The sequence below is a fragment of the Euprymna scolopes genome, chromosome 16, assembly GCF_053919585.1.
Source record: "Euprymna scolopes isolate OS-2025 chromosome 16, ASM5391958v1, whole genome shotgun sequence".
NCBI lineage: Eukaryota > Metazoa > Mollusca > Cephalopoda > Sepiida > Sepiolidae > Euprymna > Euprymna scolopes.
This window is the reverse complement of record NC_136497.1, coordinates 436,139-454,906: the sequence shown is the minus strand read 5'-3', so window position 1 is coordinate 454,906 and position 18,768 is coordinate 436,139. Positions and strand designations below refer to the sequence as shown.

At 35.2% G+C, this 18,768-nt stretch overlaps 1 protein-coding gene across 1 annotated transcript in view; it reads right to left on the bottom strand.

Annotated features, from left to right (window-relative positions):
- Positions 1-10,962: 10,962 nt before the first annotated feature.
- LOC145295820 (uncharacterized) overlaps positions 10,963-18,768 on the bottom strand; it is a 33,908-nt gene continuing 26,102 nt past the window's right edge. Inside the window, exon 5 of the mRNA XM_080141508.1 lies at positions 10,963-11,348. Coding sequence (XP_079997634.1) covers positions 11,277-11,348 — 72 coding nt within the window. The 3' untranslated portion in view covers positions 10,963-11,276. The remainder of the gene's footprint in view (positions 11,349-18,768) is intronic.

Below are 18,768 nucleotides of genomic sequence, written 5' to 3'. Positions count from 1 at the left end.
GAGACAAAATTCACAGGAATACTATTTAGGGAGTTGGGCAGCGAGATATCTGTTTACATTACACTTAAATTTCTGCATATCAGTACAGCTAGGGAAGCAGGAACTTGGGAGGGAATTCTAAAGTGCAGCAGTCTTAGGAAAACGCTATTCGAGTAGAAGGCTTTAAGGCATCTAGGGATTTCTACTGCATAGGGTGGGATTTTGCTGCTTTTCCGGTTTGTCGAGGGTATTGCGTCGAAGTGGTACTAGTGCTTTGGGTTCGTCAGAGCACTTGCCATTGGATTACTTGTAAAACAGGCACAAGTATGCCACTTTTCGGCGATGAGACAGAGGTTAGAGTTTAGTTAATATTTCAGGACCTATTGGATTAGTGACTCTTTTTTTAACCTTATCAATGTTATATCGCATATCCCTCCATATTTACATGAATAAACCAGAAACCAGCATGAGCAGTGACAGTGATAATAATGGCGACGCTAAGACAAGGCCGTTCGTCGATACAACATAAATGAACACACTAAACACACACGACAACTTCAAAGCCCATTTTTTTATGTACACACATCAACGGAATAACTCGCACCTCACCTCAACAAAGAAAATCATCAGAGAAAGCCGCACATCAAAAGAAAAATCAAAATACAAAACACAAACATCAGAGCGGACGCAACTCCAGCACCATATAAACACGAATAATTATTTCACAAAACACTACAACAGTACAACACCGACTAGAACACATTCACAACTTTCTTAGATTTAAATCGATATAACACATGCATACAAACACAAAACAATGCATTAAAACACAAAAAACAAACATAAATAAAAAGCGAAAACGCTGACCAACGATAAAACCCATCTTTTGCCTACTACTACGTTCGCATTGCGAGTATAAAAATGACAGCTTTTTCGACAAGCGAGCACATCGGCCCCTGCGTGTCAAGCTGTGAATCTAGCTCCGTCAGCAGCCAGCAGCAGTTAACCTCTCGCCAGTGACACCAGCTATTGAAATTACTGCGCCGCCACCACCGCTGCCACCGCCGCTGCTGCTGCCACCGTCGCCGCCACCGCCACCGCCGCTGCTGCCGCCCCGCCGCCGCCGCTACTGCTGCCGCTGCCGCTACTGCTGCCGCCGCCGCTGCCGCACCGTCGCCACCTCACTCGTGATACTGGACAGCAAGCCTTGAAGATTACCCCTCTTCCGCCGCCAACGCCATAGCCAGATCACCACAGCACACCAATAGCGAGGATTGCCCGCCAATAGCAGCAGCAACTGTCACCAACTCTACACAGCGACACCTGCTATTATGATTACTCCTCTTCCGCCATCGTCGCACCCGTATCCCAGACACCAGAACACTAAGCCACATTTCTGTCATCGCCGCCCCTCACCTCAGCCTGACAATAACTTAGATCGTTGCCGAGTTCATATCAACACCCAACCAGCATTCCTACCGCCGCCCCACCGCCGCCGCTGCCGAATTATCCTGACACACCAAACAGTTCGTTTCACGATAGTTTTAACTTTAAATAAAAGGTTTAAACTCAACCTTTTCGTTTGCCACTTTCTTGCTTCCATACACTCAGTTTTGTAATATAACATCAACTAGCGAGAAACTAGTGGCAGATGCACCAGCCCATATGTGGCAACAATACTCTATGCATGGGCGAGCCGTAGCCTTGTAGAGACACAGGATACTCTCAGGTGTGATTAGCCTTTAAGCATGGTAAAGAGAGCCCACGTTCTACGCAGCAACCTTGGAAATTATCTCAGTGTTTTTGTTCAAAGTTATGTTTCTGTGAATGTTAACCCTAGGAGCTGAAGTGAATTGTCACATATTTACATCGTCATTTTGAAAACTATAATTCTATACTTTGTTTCCAACATTCCATTTTACCAAATAAAAATATTCGGAGTTTTATTTGGTAAAATGGAATGTTGGAATATATAATAATATATATATAATTATCAAAAAGGAAACAAAGTATAGAATTATAGTTTTCAAAATGACGATGTAAATATGTGACAATTCACTCCAGCTCCTAGGGTTAACATTCACAGAAATATAACTTTGAACAAAAACACTGAGATAATTTCCAAGGTTGCTGCGTAGAACGCGAGCTCTCTTTACCATGCTTAAAGGCTAATCACACCTGAGAGTATCCTGTGTCTCTACAAGGCTACGGCTCGGCCATGCATAGAGTATTGTTGCCACGTATGGGCTGGTGCATCTGCCACTAGTTTCTCGCTAGTTGATGTTATATTAATACATATTTTAGTTCTCACTTCATTTTCCAAAAATTATTTTTCTATTCCATTTCTTGCATTCAAACACTTTGATTTCGAATATCAACCATCATAATAATCGTTAAATCCTCCCAAATCCCGCTACTCATATAGAAGAGAAGTTTGTCCCATACAAGTGAGATTCACAATTAATGGTATATGAAGCCAAATTCAGTTCTCATTTAGATATCAGGAAAGAGGAAATTTATATCGGGATGCCTCAAGGAACCTTAAAACAGAGACTTTAAACCTACAATAACATCTTTATAGCATCCATAATATAGACACTCAAAGAGTCGAATACCCGCTGTACAATTAAATGAAAAGTCATTGATACACAAAAATTCTATGACCCGACTTCCATTATGCACCACTAGAAACAAGTTCCGTTCGTTTCTGCTACAAATCCTGTAGGCAATCAATAACCATTTCTTGCCTAAACATTAAAAACAAATTTTCAAACAGTGTCCTCACCAAAGGAAATTTTACTTTCCAAATTGACTAACAACAATATCATTTAACCTACCTGTACCCTTACATATATGCAAATATTCTTAAACCCTTAAACTATTATGACATAACTCATCCGAAGATTTTTCCATCTAATATAATTCGTTATGTACAGTATGGTATCAACTGGTTCTTACACATATTACATTAAATCACCATCATATATCCAAATGTAATCCACATTCTCACCCACCTATCAGTAATACCATATATTTAACTAGTATATTTAATATATTATGTTTTTAAAGAAGGGTTTACTAACATAATATATTAACTCTACTAGTTAAATATCTAAAATGAATGTATAAGTACCGAGCACTCTTGATTAAAGAATAAACGTGTATGCAACCAATTGTAAAACCTCACGGGTTTCAACATTATTAACTTAAAACTAGTAGAGATAATACAAATAACCCGTATAGAAAGCAAACATTTCTCGTTGTTAACAAATCTATATAAACCTGTCCGATTAATTTGATTATCATCGGAAATCGCTTCCATCGATAAAGATGCCACTCATTTTTACATAAAACACCTACTAAGGTAATAAACTATAATTATAACAATAGTCTTATGCTTAAATAAGCGCCCTTTCCAATTTAAAAGAAGTTTTAAACTCATATACTTTAATAACAGAAATAGACCCGCACTCAATATCTAACCCACTCAACCATAAATAAAGTACACCACACATAACTGTGGTTAAAAGTAAAGAACCTTACTCATGCATCGTGCGACTCGTGTTAGGAAAGAAAAAATAAAAAAAATAAAAATGGCCGCCCTCTGGTATTTATGGACTGAAAATCACGTGATGTGATGAGAGGGGGGAGGGGGTATGCAAATGAGATGTGGTTGGGTCTCTCTATAAAACAGCCGTCTTTATTTTGGGCGTCAGTGTGGAAAGTGCAGAGAAGAAGAGAACAGTTGGATTTGAGTTTGAGACTTTTGATCTGAGGTTGAGTTCAAATTTAACGTCTTAAATTCTTTGAAAACAGTTTTATACAACATCCGTTTCAATAATTATATTATTGTAACAGTATTTAACTACAATTAAAACCCGTATTAACATACAGTCTGCCTTCACTGAAACTGCACTTTCTTTAAAAGGAACACTCGAGCATGCTCTACTAGTTTTTACCAGTGAATTTGTTTTGAATTCCATTCTTGAATTTGTTTCCGTTTCGTTGATTTGTTTGGTTTTTAAAGGCCTTTAAAAGGCAAACTCACTACAATGAAATAGTGGTACGTCTCTGAAATATGTATGTTTTTACATAAGTAATTTGTATACAAGCTCTCACAGTTGCGATTGAATACTTTACCGATTTCTTTTCAAAGCAGCCTAACACATGAATGAAATACGTATGTAATACATTTAAAAGCCAAATTACATCGTAAAGATTTTGTTAAATAAACAAAAATTTATTTGTGTTATGTTGATTAATCGAACTATTATTCTCATCTTGGATGTTATTAGCACAACGTTTCGGTCGCTGCAACCTGCCGCCTTCTTTGGGTGTTTTCTCTGCTAAGGAAAAGAGGGTTCTGCTTAACAGGAATTCGAACCGTTGGTTGCAACGACCGAAACGTTGTGCCAAGATGAGAATAATAGTCCCGTTAATCAACATAACAAAATCATTCACATCTTATCTCAAACATTCAGAATTGCAAACATTTATTTGTTTAAAATAAATATTTAGAGATGGTACATAGTGGAGGAGAAATCCTTCAATAATTTTTTTGTTCCTTTTTTTCCACATTAAAAACGACCATGGTGTCTAACTTTGTCCCGTGGGGAGACATTGTAAATAGGAACAATAATGTTCTTTATCTAACATTTTAACTTTAACAATAATCATAGTTAATTCCCTAAATCGACTATCAACAAGACAACCCTGCGTTAGTCCAGCACGATCTAACACTTGAATGACACCAACCGCGTGCCCGAAATTGTGGTAATTATTACTGACCGGAACTCGATGTGGAGGTGGGAGGCAGTGGAATTCTGGGAGGCAGTCGTTCAAGCAAAAGGTTTAAAAAAGTGCTTGGTCGACTGATTTTATAGTAGTAGTAGTGGTTTGTTGTCCATCACGTGGGTCGGACTGAACTTTGCATAGCATCAACTTGTGGGTTATAAAACACCCCTATCGTTGATGTGTTAGTTGGACTTTTTTGTTTAGTCAAGTTACACGTTTCACAGAAACGCCCCCCCTTTCAGTCGGTTAAAATCCGACAAAATACGCTGTGCTTATCAAATAAATAACGGTTCATACAAAACAAACTTTATTCGACAATCAAGAGAGAGAGAGAGAGAGAGAGAGAGAGAGAGAGAGAGAGAGAGAGAGAGAGATGAAGACTGGCAGCGACAGACTAATTCATACTGCGCATGTCTGACTTCCGTAACTGCCTGTCTGACTGACCTAAGCGATTTGTTTTTCTTTTTATTGCAACTGCATTTATTGTTCATTGATTCAGCATCTGGCGTCTCGTCTACATCACAGGTCAGAATCTGAGTCGCGTTTTCCTGGTTGTTCTTTTTCGGAAATCTTGCATCATCCGGGAGTTCTGTTACTTCAATTCTCATTATTGTTTATTTAGACATTGCAGGTCACATTATTTAACCAATTCCCCTCCCCCTGAGTTGGTAGCCGTATTTATTAAGTGTGGACGAGTTACTTTATAAAAAAGCTTTTTCTAACACCCGATTATAAACTCTTTAATATGTAAAAGTTTGTTTAATTTCGCTTTAATATACTCTCTTTTTGGGATTAATATTAAGGACTAGGTTAAACGCGTCTAAATGATCTTGATAGGATTCTCACACTTCACCCTTTGTGTTGATGGATCTATTTTATACCGTTTTCCCTTGCATTATATACACCACGCTGATCATGCTTATGATTGTGCCTTCTACTCTATACGACATTTTATTTTGAAGACTTTAAAAAAGGATTTTAAGGCTTAGAAGAAATCGTTTAATTGACATTTTTCAGTCTTGTATGTTTTTTACTGTTTGGGAATTAATTTGTCAAACACGGATCTCACTTTTTAGCAAACATGGTTTCTGCCGGTCATCCTGTTGCTGGTGTATTCAGATTCGGTGCCCCTATCTTATAGAAACTCATGGGTGGTATTAATAGCGGGAATTTGGTAACACAATTTATTAATTTGCGCCAGCAGATTTGGAGTCAAGTTATTTGGCGTCAATGAACCAACATATATCCCTTCTTGTAATAATCTATCATGAAAGGCCTGCTACTGCTACTAATGTCGCAACCTGATGAAACTGTCTATTTTAAGAGGCGCTGGATAAAACAGCTCGGAATGCTTTCATAGTCTGAAAAAACAGTTTGGGTATTATTAATTTGCTGAAAATAATATCTTTGAGCCACATTGACATTAGGTAGATAATGTCCAAATACAAGGAAGAACTGCGGCCAGTACATGTTGCGATTTAACTGGACCCGGTGATAAAGTGTCCGTAGTTTAATGATCACTTACGACTTTTTTTTTTTTTTTACACAGTGATCACCACTTATCAAGACCCGGAAGCCACTCAGGGATAAGGGTTATTGCAAGTACATTACGTTAGTGTGGAGATTTGATAAAGTGTTTACTTAAGGGGGCGGTTTATTAGGAATTTGTTAACATTGGACTTGAAGACATCCAAGTTGTAGTCAGGTGGGAAGCAGGCAGACGGAACAGAGTTCCACAGGCGTGCAGTTCTAAGAAAGAAGATTTGTTCATGGAATCCGCGTTTTGATTTAGGCACAGATATAGAGTGGGGGAAATTTTTCACAGTGGATTCAGCTAGACGGGTGTTTTTCGTGAAAGATTGGCGAGGGGGGACCAGGGATTGGAGTTCAGACGAGCACCTGCTATGAAAATAACGATAACAAAAGGATAGGCTCACAACGTCTCTTCTGTGGAAGAGGGGTTGCAGGGTAGAGAAAAGGGCATCCCCCACTAAACCACGAAGTCTATTTTGTACTCTGACAAGGCATGATACGCTGTTTTTAGCAGCTCCTGCCCAGATATGGCAACAGTATTCCATCCTTAGACGTACTTGGCTTTTATATAGATAGAGAATTGCATCAGTAGTGAGATATCTTCTGGAGCGGTAGAAGGATCCCACCATCCTTCCAGCGACCTTGGCAACAGACTTGATGTACGTGTTCCATTTCATATCAGGAGTAAAGGTCAAACCCAGAAGCTTGTCAAAACACGGGGCCTCACCCAGACGAGAGCCATCCATCACAATTGATGCCAGCTGGGGATCAGAGCGTTGATGATGTAAGGATAGGAGTTTGGTTTTGGATGCATTAAAGGTAACCAGCCACATCTTCCCCCACTGAACCACGCGCTCGAGATCAGAGGAGAGAGAATCAGAGAGAACTTTGTCATTTACAGCCTTTGATGTGTTGCCGTAGATGGTCGTGTCATCAGCATAGATGTCAACGAATGATTTAAGTATGTGTTTAGGGAGGTCATTGATGTAGATCAGGAAGAGAGTTGGGCCCAGGATTGACCCCTGAGGGACTCCAGCATTTATATAGACTTGGTCGGTTGAAGAAGATGTCATCATTTTAGAGCTAGTGATGGAGTACCCTGACTGTTACTGGTTTATGGTTTCGTGGCCAGGCGCCGTTTTCGATAGAAAAGCGCTAGTTTTGATCGATATGAAATAAGTTTGGTTCAATTTCGCCTTCTGTTTGGCCAGTCGAGAATTTTTTCGTAGGCTGAACCAGGGGCATTTTTATTTTAATTCGTCTTTCAAGTCTTGCGCATCCGTTGTCGCATTGTCTAACAAATTAAACCACATCACCAAAATCCAAGCACGTTTTCAGAATTTCTATGGACGAAACTTTTAATTTCTTTTTGACGCCACGTTTTCCAGTATTGAATGAAAAATCAAGAATGTTCCACTTTTCCAATACTTTTATTGGCATTAAAATCAGTGAAATCGCCCATTTTTCAATCGAGTTGATTGACTTAGGGACCCTTTCGGATGCAGCGGGGGGAAGCTTCACATGTCTCCCCCATAGTGACTTAGTCCGCAATACATCATAGTTAATATTGCACTCGATAGAACCTACTGTACATTTTTTATAATTATTTTTATACAATATATTGTATGAAAGATCAAAAGCAAAAATCAAGTATCATGGTTTAATTGTGTTTCAAACAGAAGCATTCATTTCAAATGCGCTCCTGTCTTATTAAAGAACCTAATGCTGATTTTATACACCGGCCCGTCTACTGATGATAAATCTTCTCAATTGCAATTATGATAGGCTGTAAAAGAATTTGGTCAAAATTGTTGAGTACAAATCACTCCTATTTGAGAACTAAGTGGAATCAACCAGTCATATGAATACCACTGGTTTCAGAGACTAAATGGAGACATTCATACCATGTTTAACCGCATGCTACGAACACGTTCCTCTCATACCACTTTAGTGGCTCCCGTATTCTTTATAATAAATACAGATTATATTTATACACTTTACACCTACTTGTGGTTTCTTTCATTTGTAATCCCTAGCGCGGGTCTACAACAACTGGCTGACGAGGACAATTCAAGAACTTTCCGGATCAATCTACAATAATTGCTAACAACAACTGAATGACGGATATTCGGGCAACTAATTCACTCTAAAAATAAAAGCCATTGAAAAACAGCATTTGGCGACCAAAAGGATTCAAGAAAAAAGAACACACGCGGATATTCGAAATAATTTTCCTACACTCGGGGGAAATTCGAAACTTCAAAAGTATTTATTTTTCAAAAATTCAGTGAAGAACGGGAAAAACTACTTGTCTACGTTGGAAAAAAAATATTCGAGCGTAAAAATCCACAAACACGGGATAAAGAACACTTCGAAAAAATGATTTAACAAAGACGTCGTCAAAAAGCCTTACATTGCTGTTAACATCGCTACTAAAACGTAAACTACGAGCTGAAATGGAACTCATTTAACGAATTGCGTGGAGAATTATTACTACTGAATTAACGAGACCAAGTTTTCAGTAAGTCCAAAAATTTTTGTCGTTCTAAAAAGCATGTCTTGATAATACGAACTATGAATAAAAGGCATTAGCGTTGAAAAAAGACTTTTGCAAAAGTAAATGATAGTATATTTTATTTTATTGGCTAAAGCCAGTATTAGCACAAATTAAAAAAGACGTCGGATTAAGAAAAACTTTTCACTGGTCAACGGGACCGCACATCGAAGAAGAAAAAAAACGATTTCGCTTAGCACGACAAATAAAGTGTTAATGAGAAAAGGACATTCTTTTTTCGCACAGAAATCGAAAAGAATAGCCAATATTAAATAAATGCTAAAAACTCTCTTTCACACATAAGTAACTTTTCTTTTTAAGGAAAAAGAGGAAAAAATTTGTAGGATCAACAAGGAATTGAACCCAGTACTTACACGTTACGAAAATTGAAAAATGACAAACGAAATCTACTGCTTTCTGTATAAATGCAAACGTTGAATTATTTTCTCAGACAAATTGCTGCACGAAGAAATAAATATATGAAAGAAATATTCGTTAAATAACCAGGTACGAATTTTGTAAAGTTTTTTTTCTATAGAGTTGGTACTATAGTAAATCAACAAATTGTGTTGTTTCTGAAAAAAAAATCATTTTGTCATTAAGTAATTCCGCACCGTCCAAAAAAACAAACAAATAAAAAAACATGGACGATTTTGCAAAACAAATTTTGGAAATGGTGAAATGGAAGTCAACAATTAGAACTTGAAAAAAGGTTCCGAGAAAAGCATTTGGCAATGCAGAAACAAAACGAAGAAAAACGGTTAAATTTAATGAAATATTTCGAGGAAAAACAAGGAAGAGAAAAGAAAGAAATGAACGAACAAATATTGGAAAAGCAGTAAGATTTAATGAAATTTCTGCGAGGATTTCCAGGTTAACCACATAACGACGCCAACTTATTATCTACGATCGAACGGTTAGGCAGAGAGATTTGTAGACACGCTGAAAAGAGCCCTGAAGAAGGCTAAAGGGCCCTCAGAAAAGGCGCTACAGCAGTTTTAACAAGTTTACCGAATTACGTAAAATGAAAGCGCTCCAGTGAAGATGTCGCCGGCAGAGTTAAGGTTCGCGAAGAAAATAAGGCCGGTCTTCAAAAAACTTTTGCCAAAACAGGTGAAACCGCCGAATACTATAGTTCCTAAAAAGAGGTATTTACCTGGTGAAAAGGTATTTTTCCAGGTACACAAAAATAATAGATCGATGTGGGAACTCGAAAAGGTCCAGAAAAGGATCGGGCGGATGGTCTACATTATCGAAGGTCCAAGATTTACGCACAAGAAACATTTAAACCAAATTCCGAAACGTATAACTGATGACGAAAGACAACATTATGCGGAACAAGAAGAAATGGACCAGATATATGACACGTTCGACTTGGTTACACCACAAGCAGCCGGACAACGCCGGTCCTCCAGGAAAAGGAAAATGATCGACCCGATAGAGATCAACCCCAGGAAAAAGAGCTATACGATCATCCCAGGGGAATGAAAAGATCTATTTCAGAACTAAGTGGAATCAACCGGTCCTATGAATACCACCAGTTTCAGAGACTAGAGGGAGATATTCATACTATGTTTAACCGCATGCTACGAACACGTTTCTCTCATACCACTTTAGTGACTCCTGTATTCTTAATGATAAATACATATTATATTTTATACACTTTACACTACTTCTAGTTTCTTTCATTTGTAACCCCTAGCACGGGTCAACAACAAATATCTAACTGTTCCTTATGTAATAAATTTTTTTACTTATCGAAGGTATTCCGATAAAAAACTTATCTAAGAACACTTCCAGACACATAAAGTATATTTGTATGATATATAAAATGAAATTGGACCAGCCGTTTAAGAGTCCATAGAGAACGAACTCACACACGTAGATACCCGCGCACGCACACACATGCTTAGACAAAACGCATTTTTAATACAAATAGATACGTGTGTGTGTGTGTGTGTGTGTGTGTGTGTGTGTGTGTGTTAGAAGCCGGCGAAATTAATAATTCCAGATAACTTTCACTCGAAAGCACACAAAAAATTATATTTGAAAAAATATTTGATTTAATATTAATAAAAAATAAAATATAGTGAACAACATAATATTTACTAATTTGACTTTATTGTTCGTTAAGTAACTGAAATATGGAGCCATAATAATTAATTCGTACACCTTTATGCCCCATTAAAATGTTTTTATTGTTTGTATACGCTGCTTTGCTAAGCTGAAGAATGTTAAATACTCGTTCGGTCGAACGGGCACAACAGTACAGTGATTGAGGAAACAGCTTTTAATCGAAGCGAAAGAGAAAGATGACATGGGATTCTGGTAAAACTGAATCATTCGCATCAAGTTGAGAAGAATGGAAAAAAAAAAAAATTAAAGTGTCTTTTCATTTTTAATGTCACGAAATTCATCATAAATGAATTTTCTCTTCTGACTTCTTTGTACAAACTATGTCTCGTCCAATGCGCACTTTCGTGCATTTCTTTTTTCATTTAGGAAGCACGCAGCAGCATAGATTGTTGAAGGTGAAGTTGGCCATTTCGTTATGAAACGAAAAGAGAGAAAATTATATGCATATATATATATTGTAAGTGTGTAATTAGGCATCATTCATTCATTTAAGCAAACATGATTAAACATAACATAATTTTTACTTCAATTATACGTTTTTATCTTTTCCATTTTTTCTAATATTTTTTTTGTGTCAAAATAAAAAAAACATCAATGTCTTTTCCACATGTATAGTGTCTCAGAATTTTTTGTTCGCGTGTGACTAACGCCATTCGCAATGCTTAAACTAAATAGATAGATTTCGTCGCACAGAAAGAATAGAAAAATTATATTTCCATCATTACGTATAATAAATCATTTATCATCTTAAACAAGTATCATCATCATGACTTGATAAAACAGTTTCAGCGGTCGGAGGGTTTGAATTGCAGACAGAAATCAGGATTGATTTCTATGCATAGTCTCACAGCTATTGTGAGAGCTATGAAACAAACAAAAATAAATATTTATTTTATTCATAAAACGAAATCAGCTTCCGTAAAGTATCTGAAATATCACGGGGGATCAATTTTTCAATATTCATTTTCCTTATTTCCCTTTTGAAATCTCTGTCTGTCTGTCTGTCTGTCTGTCTGTCTCTCTCTCTCTCTCTCTCTCTCTCTCTCTATATATATATATATATATATATATATATTTATAAATATATATATATATATATATATATATATATATATATATATATATATATATAGTCTTGGAAGTTTCTTTAAATCTTTAAAACTATAAAAAATGTCCTTCGCTAGGAAATTATTTTGTCAGTAAGTCAATTAATTTCCTGCTTTGCTAGACCATTTTACTTATATGAACAGAGACTAATACCAATGTTCTCAAAGGGATCATCAGTTGTTTACCATGAAACACTTTCGGGGATTTAATAATAATAATAATAATAATAATAATAAAATATATTATTATTATTATTATTATTATTATTATTGCTGTTGTTGTTGTTGTTGTTGTTGTTGTTGTTGTTGTTGTTGTAATAGTCCCAACCTTATTATTAAATCCCGGAAACAGTAAACAACTGATGATTTATTTAAGGACACTGGTTCTTTTGTTGCGTTGAACAGCAGAGATAATTTCTCTTTATTTCTCATGCGATCTGTCTTTTCCATTTGACGGGCCAATATTCACACGTTCTGTTCGAATGTAAAAATAAATTCGCCATAGCCGCGAATATTTTCAGCTCCCATGAATCGTCTTCAGGTTCGTGATAAATTGCGGTTAGTGAAATTTATTGAAAAAGTCGATTAAAATCTTTTAAAAACACTTAAGCGTACAATTTCCTTCATATTGAACCTGATTGATGGTCGGTTTGTTTATGCGAGTGAGTAGGGCTTCCATTCAGGTATTAAATAAATTAAGGAACTTTTTATAATATACTAAAAAGAGAGGTTGTTACATTACGCATAGATGTAGTGTTCGAAACGGAACCTCCTCCGTTGAAAAGAGTCGGGAGTTAAATGAATGTGTTATGTTTTATAAACGCTAACGTTGTTGTGCTGAGGTGTCTAAAATTTTCACTTTAAGTATTGTTTTAGATTAGTTATTTATTTAATGCTTTTATTTTATTTTTTATTACACATTAATATCTAATAATAAACTACACTAGGAATCCAATACTGGAAGGTTGTGAAAAGCAGACGCCATCAGTAATCGCATGGGAGATTTTACGACAGGCAAGTACATGTAGAAGTTTAGACGAACTGTGTAGATTATATCGAAATAAAACAATTAAGTTTCTAAATTCTAAAACCTTCACACCTATTAAACCTATTATAAAACTGTGAAAATGAAGTAGCAAACAACTGTATACAACAAATAAAGTTTATATTAGAATATAAATGTATATATTAAATCACATGCTAAAACGGATTTCATGAATTTAGCGTGATATTTCCTAACGAGGATGAAATGTAGATTCCCATATGAAACTTAACTACTATTTATATTTTCATTATGACACACACACACACACACACACACACACACACACACACACACACACACACACACACACACACGCACACACACGCGCGCACACATATATGCATATAGCAAATTACAATGTTGTTCTAACATCTAATAGTTATATAAATACACACACGCACACACACACGTATATATGCATATAGAAAATTACAATGTTGTTCTAACCTTATCCAATAATTATATAAACACACACACACACACACACACACACACACACACACACACATATATATATGTGTGTGTGCGTGTGTGTCTATGTGTCTGTGTGTGTATTTATATAATTATTAGATAAGGTTAGAACAACATTGTAATTTGCTATATGCATATATATATACACACACACACACACACACATATATATATATATATATATATGTGTGTGTGTGTGTGTGTGCGTGCTTGCGTGTGTGTGCATGTTTGTGTGTGTGTGTCAAAACCCAATATTATGACTAAAAAAGCACATTAAAAAAATAAAAAAACACCGAATGCAAACAAATACTGGGAACTCAAAGAAAGCGGACGTTCGCCGGTAGTCAAATGGAAAATAGTAAGACATGCAAAGACATGTAGAGACCTAGACGATCCATGAGATTATGCCTTCACGAAAAATTTGCTATCCTATACTTTAAAGAACGACAAGATCTATTAAACTGTAGGAGAAAAATAGCGAAGAACTGTGTTCACAGAATAAACTTTACTCTAGGGTAGCGATACAAAAATAACTTTAAAATTAACAATAACAATAGGAAATAAATAAAATGAACATATATATATAAATAAATTATCATATATATATATATATATATATATATATATATATATATATATATATATATATATATAAACTAAAATAAAAAATTTAAAAAAACACACATTTAACCAAGTTTAAAATAAGTCAGAACGCTAGATATCTACGCTCCCCGCTAAAATAGTACACACAAAGGAAGGGGTGAGCCGGACGTCAACTGGGCTTTTGTCCTACTCATTGGCAGATTAGGAAGGGTACGGTGGAAACCAGAAAGCTGATTGCCTAACAAGGAACTCAATAGAATGTGCGTATATAAAAACGCGAGTCTGCCACAACTCCTCGCATAAGCCTGATGAATCATAGCGTGGATGAAACGTGGAATATTCTGTGCAGCTTAATTGCTATATATATATTATAACTTACTATATATATATACATATATATATATATATTATTGGCTAACGGAAAATAATCAAAATAGAATTAATGAAGAGTAGGTGGAGGAAGTTTTAACTGCTTGATTCCTTAAATAGGGATTAAAGACATGGTCATGTATGTATAAATAGTGTATTTCACAATCTGAAGAGAGACTGTTTTGAAATATTTTCCAATGACATAATGTTTGAAACTGTCTGAACAGTCACGAACCAATTGTTACGAATATGAAAACACACAATATGATATTGTTTGGATTTTGTGAAAATATTATACGAATCCTCGATTATAAAAATGATAAGTATGAAGCTTAATAATTGAGTCAATTAATTTTGATTTTGATTTTTATTGGTATATGAATATTACCGAATTTTGAGATATTTTAATGTATTAAGATTTTTTGGTTAAAAATACTATCTATCTATCTATCTATCTATCTATCTATCTATCTATCTATCTATCTATATCTATCTCTCTCTCTCTCTCTCTCTCTCTCTCTCTCTCTCTCTCTCTATATATATATATATATATATATATATATATATATATATATATATATATATATATATATATATGTAGCAAAACTGGTAATTGGTAAAACCCCGTAGAAAGTGCTTACTACTATTGCAGAGAAAAAAAAATGTGTTACTGTTTTATCTGCTTATTTACACATGTTTCGGTTACCGAATCGTATCAACGATTCGGTAACCGAACATGTGTAACTGAGCAGATAAAACGGTAATATATATATATATATATATATATATATATATATATATATATATATATATATATATGTATATATATATATATGATAATGGATTCTTCTGTCTATTTCGACGTATGAGCTTCCGTCACAAAAACTTATATATATATATATAGTAAGTAGTAAGTTATGATGAAATATATATGGCAATTTTATAACTTACTACCTAGGTCTACCTATATATTGAACATTGAAGTAAGTTTACGTATAAAATAATTCTTTCGCATATTAATTCATGTGATTAAATTAAATCGTATAATTTTACATAATATATATTTTTTCAATTTTACATAATTTAACTCAGAATTTCTATTTGTATATATATATATATATATATATATATATATATATATACAAATATATATATATATATACAAATATATTATACAATATATATATATATATATATATATATATATAATATAAAGCTGAACGTCTGTGTGTGTGTGTCTGGTCACGAATAGGCTCCTATATGGTTAACTAGTATAGAAAACTGATCACATATAATGATAGAAGAGGTATCAAGACAAAGGAATGGGTATGTTTGATCTGGCATAATGATGATTCATTAAAATTGTGGGGTCTGCGTACGCGCCTAGCCCACAAAGTATGGAAATAAAAAAATGATAAATTAAAAAAAATGTTTACAAGTGTTTTTGATATAGATGTACATAAGAATACGTTGATAAGTATGTTTTAACTTAAATAGGGATGGTATAATAAAATTGTGGGGTCTGCGTTCGCACCTGGCCTCCATAGAATGGAAATAGGCACAAACTTTAATAAAGACTTTTCATATCTATCTGCGTAAGTATACTTTGATAATTATGTTTCAATTTGAAGAAATATGATATAATAAAATTATGGGGTGTTCGTTCGTGCCTGACCTCCATAGAATAGAAATATGTCACAAAGTTTAACAAGGTTTTTTAATATAGATCCACAGAATATTGTGATAAGTGTTTCAGTGTGAACAGGTATGGTATAATAAATTATGGGGTTTATCTATTTTATTTTCATCATATTTTGATTTGATTTTGATACCCCAAATCCGAAGCTATCTCTTTACAACCCTTCCTTTTCATAACCTATCATACTTTCATGAATCAGAGTCCATTTTCTGTAGGCTGTTTTTGAACCCAGTCAACGGCGGGTACTTTTGCCAGTATATATATATATATATATATATATATATATATATATATATATATATATATATTGGAACAGACACAGGGAAGAAAGACAGAGGGAGAGTCTCTAAACTGCAAAAAAGAAGACCTGAAAAAACCTGGAGCTAAACTAGCATGCTTGAGTTTCAGGTCTTGAGTTTTTTTCAAATATTAGCTGATACCGTGCAATGTATTTTATCTTTATTTCCTCGCACACACGTGCACACATATACACTGAACTTTGTCAAAGCACGATTAGTTTTGTAATGATGGCTTCTAAGGATATGATCAGACGTGCGCGAAGTCATATTGAGGTTGCTATCTGAGCAGTTATGTTGCGAAACACAAGATGGGCAAAGAGGACAGTGCATCAGTAAATATCTGTCTTGAGGCATCTGAATAATGTATTTCACAATCAATCAATCTATAACTATAATTACTTCCTCTTAAGGATGTTGGTGGTACCAATAATTGCAGAAGTTTAAAACATCGCCTAAAACATCGGGGATTTGTAGTTTTTTCAATTGTCCTTCCAGACGACTTGATACTACTCTTAGTGTATCAACTACGACCGGGATTATTTGTATTTTAACCCCGTGTATACGCCTTATCTCCAAGGCTAATGGAGCATAATTGCTCCACTTCTCATTCTCCTTCCCGCTCACATTCCTGTCCTAGGCTACTGAGAAGTCTACAATCTGCCAGTTTTTTGAGACCTTGTCAATGACGACCAAATCCGGACAATTATGTTCCAATTGCTTGGTCGTTCTGACACTTTTGTCCCACCATACCTCTACCTTGCCGTCCTCACTTGTTCTCACTTCATCAGGCACCTTCTCAAACCATTTTTCAGCACACTTCACCCCAACCCTCTAACTCACCTCCCAATATATCCGGAGTCCCATGCGATCGTGACTTTTGCGGTACTCTCTCTGGGCCAGTTCACTACAGCCTGCTGCAAGGTGCGCAATTGACTCTGAGGTCTTACCACAAATCCGGCATTCTGCAGCAACTTCCTCTCCTAGAACAACTTTTTTGAACAATCTGCTATATCCTGGAAGAACCTTCCATGCATTTTCTTCCTAGCCAGTTCCTTTGCCCTTTCTCTATCCATACGTTTCACATAATCAGCCTTGGTCTCACATACCTCCACTTCATTGGCCACAACCTTAAGTATCCACTCCTCACTTCTAACCACATGCTCCTTCAACAACATATCGGTTCTCACACAATCTTTTACACTTTTCAATCCTCTCCCACCGTCTTTCCCATTTTAATACAGCCTTGCTACTCTATTTGGAATGTGAAATATACCAAACATTGCTAAAACTTTTCTTGTTTTGATATCCATGGCATGCAAATCCTTGTCAGACCATTCTAAAATTCCCGCACTGTATCTCAAAACACTGACTGCCCATGCATTTACTGCTTTCATTAGGGTTCCCCCATACAGTTTCGACTTTGCAATTAGTTTCATTCTTCTAAGATACTCCTTCCTGACTTTTTCCTTTATTTCTCTGTTCATGATGCCTACACCCTCCAGCACTCCCAAATACTTATATCCTGTATCTTCTATTTATTTCATGATTTCTCCATTTGACAGCACTATTCCATTTAAATGAACCTTTACTCCTCTTTTCATTACCAGCACCGCACATTTACTAATCCCAAACTCCATCCCAATGTCTTCTGAGTATGTCCCCACATGTTCTACCAGTCTCTCCATTTCCTTTTCATTTCTACCGAATATTTTCAAATCATCCATACACAATAATAATAATAATATTGATGATAAAATAATAAAGAAAAAATAAAGAAATAAAAAATATAAAGTAAAAAGTAATAAAGTAAAGAGATAATAATTAAGAAAAATATTATTATTATTATTATGATTATTATTATTATTATTATCATTATTAAAATAATAACAATGATAATAACATAATTATTAACAATAAATATACGTATAAATAATAATAATAATAATAATAATAATAATAATAATAATAATAATAATAATAATAATAGACCCACATATATAAATAATGAAAATTACAGAAGCAAAAAAACTAAAAAAAACCCAGGAGGGGAGGGAGAAGGAATGGATCGATTTTATGGTATAATGGTACTGAAAATAAGGTTAAGAAAGTGGGTCAAATTACGAAGCCTGGTAAGAGAAATCGAAAAGTTTGCGTGGGCCGGGAGGGATGTAACAGCTCCA